The sequence below is a fragment of the Monodon monoceros genome, unplaced genomic scaffold (genome assembly GCF_005190385.1).
Source record: "Monodon monoceros isolate NGI ecotype Baffin Bay Population unplaced genomic scaffold, NGI_Narwhal_1 Super_Scaffold_1, whole genome shotgun sequence".
Classification (NCBI taxonomy): Eukaryota; Metazoa; Chordata; class Mammalia; order Artiodactyla; family Monodontidae; genus Monodon; species Monodon monoceros.
The window spans coordinates 65,454,639-65,461,610 of NW_021703765.1; the positions used below are offsets into that span (position 1 = coordinate 65,454,639).

The window sequence follows — 6,972 nt, forward strand, 5'->3', positions numbered from 1 at the left end:
AAATTGGTCTGGAAATCTCTCGGTTTGGAATTAAACTCTGCGTCAGCCTAGAGGGGAAATTCCATTTATTGAGGAAACTCCGCCTGGCTCCGGACCCTTCCTCACGAGCACGTGGCTTCCCTAGACCCGGCCCTCCGTGCCCCACCCCCTCCCAGCGCCGAGTTACGCCTACCGGTCACCCCGGCGAAAAATGCCCGGCACCGCGGCCGCCACGCTGGACGCCCTGGCCCCACCCCCTCCGGATTGGCTAGACCAATGGGAGCCAAGATAGGCCTGCGTCACTCGGCGCTGGCCAATCGCGGAGGGCCACGATCGTTGAAAGGCTGGGCGCGGCGGGACCGGCCCGCTGGGCGGCGGGGACGCGTACTCGCGTAGACACGCTCCGGCTATGGTGGTGGTGGCAGCCGCGCAGAGCCCGGCCGCCGGGGCACCCAAAGTTCTGCTTCTGTCCGGCCAGCCCGCCGCCGCCGCCGCCGCCGCCGCCGCCGCCCCGGTCGGCCGGGCTCTGCCGGTCATGGTGCCGGGCCAGCGAGGGGCCAGCCCGGAGGCGGCGAGCGGGGGGCCGCCCCAGGCGCGCAAACGACAGCGCCTCACGCACCTGAGCCCCGAGGAGAAGGCGCTGCGGAGGTGGGCGAGGGTCGAGGCGCGGAGCCGGAGGGCGAGGGCCTGGGGTCTGGGACCGAATTCGAAGGCGAGACAGGGACCTGGGGCCGCGCTGACCGTCCGCAGCGCACAGCCGTTGGTGGCCGGGCCAGTCCGGTGCCAGCGTGGCGCGGGGCGGGGCAGGAAGTCTGGACTAGCAGATCCACCGCGCTGGGTGGAGTCCAGAGCTGCGCAGGCCTTTTTTATTTACTTCTTTTCTATCTCATTAGAGATAACCAGAGCTGGGTATCAGGGTACCTGGGTTCCAGGCCCTCTAGCTGTGACCACAAACCCGTGGTCAGCTTTTCTGAACTTGGGCTGTGACATGAAGCCAATTGGTTAACCTACTTTTTTTGGAGGCGCACGGAACTGAAATGTCAGCTGTTGAAGGCGGCTGGGAGCGCTGTAAGGCTCACTAGTCAAACTCAGCCTCTGCATCCTTAAAATGGTATCTACTTCATCAGGCTGCTGGGGAGATTGAGAAATGCCTAGTACTTAGTTCTCCGTAAATGTTAGTTCTCTTATGATCATTGTGCTTTTTGTGATTTATGAAGTGCCTCCTGGAGTAGACACGGTCCTAGGCTTTCAGCACCAGGGCCAAAGTCGCATCAGCCTCTCCCTCTTTTGAGTTGGGTTTAGGGAGGGAGGGTTTATGTTCTAGCGCGATTGCAGCCTTTACTAGATTTAATCAGTCCAGGTTGGATCCTGTTTGAGGAGATTGGAGTCAGGAAGCAACGGGGGAGTAGAAAGGGGAGGAGGAAATATCTTATGATGCAAGGTGAATAATATTTGTGTCCAGCCTTTGTGCTGTGGCCAGGGATGAGACGGAGGTGGATGACTCAGTATGGGGGAGAGTAAAGTAGGTCTTCAAGCTAGATCCACAGAAGGCTGATATATATATATTTTTTTGGTTTTGTTTTCTTGAGGGGAGGAGCCTGAAGTGTATTTTACCATTAGTCTACCTTATACTGTAAATTAAAATGAAAGCACCAGGTGGCCAAGTTTTTAAATAAAGATATAAATAAGGTTTGAGATGACTCAGTGTGGTATATCTCTTTCTGTTCTCAGGAAACTGAAAAACAGAGTAGCAGCTCAGACTGCCAGAGACCGAAAGAAAGCTCGAATGAGTGAGCTGGAGCAACAAGTGGTAGATTTGGAAGAAGAGGTAAAAATACTTAAGGCCAAACTCGTATCTTTTATCCATTGTGTATCTTTCCCTTGGTTAATGGTTGCTTCATCTCCTTTAGAATACAATTGGACATATAATTAAAAGTTAAACTTTTAGTTAATCTAAGTTAGGGTAGATAGGTAGTTGGTTAAGTGGTGAAGCTTGATGAGAGCAGAAATGATTGACCCTCTTGGCATTTGGTGCTAGCTTTATCTCAAAGCTGGTGAATTACAACATTACAACAATGTTTTATCAGTTAGCACTAAAAAATTAGTAAAAGCAGATAGGAAATCATTGCTTAAACTTGAGACCTTTTCTGGCTTATCCAAAAGTCCACTAACGGTTCCCTTCCCCTTCTAGGGTCTACTTGTTACCTAAACTTAAATTGTTGCCAGTTACATATCTTGAATACATAAGCATTATTTGTGGTGTTCTTTTTTTTTTTAACATGTTGATTTTACAGTCCACCACTACCACTTTTATTATTACCCACCAGTTCAAGATAGGATTTTTTTAAACGTCATATCTAAATTAAAGCCACAAGTCACTCTTTGTTGAAGTCTCTATTAGTAGTTGGGGGCATTGTGTTATATGTGACCCCGTGAGATGGCACTTCCCAAATAGCTTTTTTTTTGTAATTATAACCTTGCCTTCTAATACCCACTGTGAACAACTTCATAAGCATAGAGTGTTCCAAAAGACCCGGGAGAAGGAAAGGAAACCTACTGTAGTGAAACGCTGTCAGGTGGATTCTTAAGTGAAAGAATTAGATGTCTTAATAGCCTCTTCTGAACTTTCTTCCAGAACCAAAAACTTTTGCTAGAAAATCAGCTTTTACGAGAGAAAACTCATGGCCTCATAGTTGAGAACCAGGAATTGAGACAGCGCTTGGGGATGGATGCCCTAGTGACTGAAGAGGAGGCAGAGACCAAAGTAAGTCATGTCCTTTATTTGGTGCCGTATGTGAGAACTGGTTTTAAGTGACATGACCTCTTTCTTTAATGATACTTATTCATTTTTCAAGAGTGTAGTGAATAGTACTAAGTCCTAGTAATTAAAATAAGTTACATGACTCTCCAAGAGCAAGTACTAACAAATGCCAGTAGTCGACAAGATATATCTACCATGCCAACATTAAGGAGAACCAGGATAAGAGAGCCAGTCAAACCTGACTTTGAATGCTACTGAAATTATAGTGGTTCTTTGATGAATATGATTGAGAAGAGAAGGGATTCATTGTGATAGTGACACCTTTCTGATAGAAGAGTGATGTATGGGTTTTAATTTACGAATCATGGCAAATTCAGTGATAATACTTAAGTGGTCTAAGGTTGACAGTAGGGCAGTTCTACTCAGAAGATAATGTTCAGGACAAACTTTTTAAAAAATTACTATCCAAAAAGATTCTGGGCTGAAATTCACTATAGAACTTTATTACTAGGAACGTTATTCTTATTGAGAATATAAGTAAGATATTATTTAAGAATATTGGTCCTGCCTGAATCTTTGCTTGGGGAAGAAAAATGTTTCATTGTACAGAAAATCACAATGAAGTTAGTCTTACCTTCCTTTTCTTATCTCTTCTTGAGGAGGGCTCGAGAAAATGGAAATAACAAAGGTTTAAGGGAAAGGTTTCAGCTCTAAAGAATAGTTTTCTAGCTTTCTTGAAAGTCAAGAATCACAGCTTCCTGGCAAGTATTTCCCTGGGGACTCTCAGCTGTTGGAGCTGTTCATTCACTTTGGTCTTTCCTTCCAGGGGAATGGAGCGAGGCCGGTGGCCGGGTCTGCTGAGTCCGCAGCACTCAGACTACGTGCACCTCTGCAGCAGGTGCAGGCCCAGTTGTCACCCCTCCAGAACATCTCCCCATGGATTCTGACGGTGTTGACTCTTCAGACTCTGAGGTAGGGCTTATTCAGGTTTACTAAAGAGGTGTATAACTATTTAATTCCATTTGTTTGATGCCTGACATCCCTAACCAGACATATGAGGGCAGAGAAGGTAGTTTCCGTTGAGTTGGAGGTGAACATTAACTACCTTCCTATTTCCAGGTGGTTTAGGACATGGAGTGGAGTATAGATAAATGAGTCTGGTGGGTCCTGGAGGTCATCCTATAGCCTAATGATTAATTTACATTTTGGAACCTAGCACTAAGGTAGATTCTCAGTGCATTCTAATAGTTGAACTCCATTTAATTTTTCCTTTTACAGTCTGATATCCTGTTGGGCATTTTGTTCAACTTGGACCCAGTTATGTTCTTCAGATGTCCCTCTCCAGAGTCTACCAGCCTGGAGCAGCTCCCAGAAGTCGACCCAGAAGGACCCAGTTCCTTACCCGCACCCCCCTCTCCATCCCTGGGGACGTCATCAGCCAAGCTGGAAGCCATTAATGAACTGATTCGTTTTGACCACATATATACAAAGCCCCTAGTCTTAGAGATACCCTCTGAGACAGAGAGCCAAGCTAATGTGGTAGTGAAAATTGAGGAAGCACCTTCCAGTCCCTCAGAGAAAGATCACCCTGAATTCACTGTCTCAGTGAAGGAAGAACTTGTAGAAGATGACTTCATTCCAGAGCTGGGTATCTCAGATCTGCTTTCAACCAGCCACTGCCTGAAGCCATCTTCCTACCTACTGGATGCTTATAGTGACTGTAGCTATGAGGGTTCCCCTTCTCCCTTGAGTGACATGTCCTCTCTGCTTGGTGTAGACCATTCCTGGGAGGACACTTTTGCCAGTGAACTCTTTCCCCAGCTGATTAGTGTCTAAGGAGTGATCCAATACTGATGCCCTTTTCTTGACTATTACACTGCTGGAGGATATAGCACAGAAGCCTGTGCTTCATTCAAAAAGCCAAAGTAGAGGGTGTATGGTCTAGAGAATTCCTCTAAAGTATTTGTTCAAACCTCATAGGTCACCCCAAGTATTGTCTTTTGACATTCAGTAGTCCAGGGTACACAGATACATTACTATAATCCAGAATTAGAGATTCTGAGGTTGTACCTTTATCTTAAGGGCAGTGGTTTGCCCTATTTACGTAAGCATCACTAGAAAAGTGTCTTAGACATGGAATTAATGAATGGCCCTTTATCATTTCTCTTTACCCATCTTGGCATCCCAGGCTTGCCTCTGATCTTAGGTCCTTTAGTTTGCTTCTGCAAGCAGAGAGAACACCTACCTGAGGGGGCTCCTTTTCCCTCATCATGTACAGTTCAAGTAAAGATCAAGAATCTTTTGTAAAATAGAAATTTACTATGTAAATGCTTGATGGAATCTTTCCCTGCTAGTGTAACTTTTGGAAGGTGCTTTCTCCATTTATTTAAAACTACCTGTGCAGTTAAAAAGTACAATGCAGTGTCTTTGTTCTTTGATTCCTTCTTGAACCTCAAGTCTTATTGTTGTTATTCTCTCTGGGTTTTCACTGTTTGCCATGGTAGTGATTTATCCCACTTCAGTGAGCATGCCACTTTTTAAAGTGACTGAAGGCTTTCCCCCCTTAATTACTGCCTGCTTCATTTCCTGGCTGCCTGAAGTAAACACTGAGCAGTTACTATATTTGAGACAGTTTCTTCAGCCTAATTGACCAGTATTACAGCTAGTAAATGGCAGAGCTAGAACACTTAACAACTTTTGCTATTAACATGTTAGAGAAGGACATGCCATTAAATATCAATACTTTTGCTCTTATTATAAAGAGGATTTTCTAGACTCAAACTCCCTGGGTTCAACTCTGCCACCAGTTCAGCTGGGTAACCCTGGGCATAAATTACCACTTATTTCCTCATCTGTAAAGGGGTATAATAGTATCTCTAAAGGCTGCTAGAGGATTCAAAGAGACGATGCATTATAAGCACTTAGTATATGCCAGGCACCGTCCCAAGCACTCAAAAGTTAACTGTTATCTCCTAATCCACTTTGGAAGGGTTTTAATCTCTTACAGAATTATATACACTCTAGGACATGTTTCACTAAAGAATGAACCTGTTACAACCCCCAAACTACAGACTTGATAACCTCATCATCCAAGGTGCATCTTTTCCTTGGGAATCCACTTACAAGATATTAAAGGAGTCCCCTAATTTATAGAAATTATTTTACCCATGCCAGCATTCTATGCCAGATGTTTACTGACTACCTCTGGGGAGGTCAGAGTGAGTGAGCAGACCAAACGAGGTGGGATTCGAAGAATCCCCAGCAGCAAGGCAAAGCAGGCTATGGTTACAGCCAAGTACAAGGGAATGCCTTTGGTGTGGTTGGGGGCGTGTCCACAAGCATACTAGTAGGCAAGAGAGCCTAAGGTCCCTGGTTGCTGAAACCAGAGCCCAATCCTAGTACTTGGCAATGCAAACTTGCTTAATCTCTGAGTTTCTGTTTTGTAAGTGTAAGAACAGTCCACCAGCTGCCCCACAATTAAAAACCTGATCACCAGATTTTCTAGAACTGAAAACAAGTGCTGAGAATCTATTTAGGGATTGTGTAGGCAGATGTAATTACAGATACATTTTAGCTTTCAACATTATAGAACAAGCATCTGAAGACTGGGGCTCAACTAATTTACATTCAATGACATCACGTGAAAGAGACAGCTGTACAACAGGAATAACACCCAGGACACAACCTGTGTAGATTTGAGTTTTCATTTCCTGCACAGATGGGTGAAAATTACTAAACACTCAGGATATCCTATCTTCATACTGAAACACTAAATGGAATGGTTAGAAATAAAAACATCTTTCTCTGCAAAACCAAAGCAAGACTTCTATTAAATGCAGAAGGTTGTCCATAACTCAAAGCAGCGGGTGACAGATACCTGTACACCATTTCCCTGGGCCTTGTAACACCAATGTGTGCTGCTCTGCTTTTCTACTAGGTGTGTTACTGGAGCAGGCAAAGTAGGGACAGAACTGTAGGCAGAGGTAATTAATACCTCCTACTCCAAGAGTATTTTATGGCATCAAATTCTAATCTTCTAAGATTAAATCTTTACCCTCTAACTAACTTCTAAAGTTAATTAGGGACAGGAAGACTGGCTTGTTTACCCACTAACCAGTCGCTGAAAGACAACATTCCTGTCTTGCTGGAGCTATGTAGTCTAACACCACGTAACTGCATGTAGCTCATCTCTCAAATGCCACTAGTAGAATATTTGAACCAAACTGATACAT

General features: G+C 44.7%; 1 protein-coding gene across 1 annotated transcript; it reads left to right on the forward strand.

Moving 5' to 3' along the window:
* Nucleotides 1-359: 359 nt before the first annotated feature.
* Nucleotides 360-5,157, forward strand: XBP1 (X-box binding protein 1). Its single transcript, XM_029232670.1, is given in 6 exon segments — nucleotides 360-627; nucleotides 1,711-1,807; nucleotides 2,615-2,743; nucleotides 3,567-3,602; nucleotides 3,605-3,712; nucleotides 4,019-5,157. Coding segments are annotated over 6 exon segments (1,167 nt in total). The 5' UTR covers nucleotides 360-388; the 3' UTR covers nucleotides 4,577-5,157.
* The last annotated feature ends 1,815 nt before the right edge of the window (nucleotides 5,158-6,972 follow it).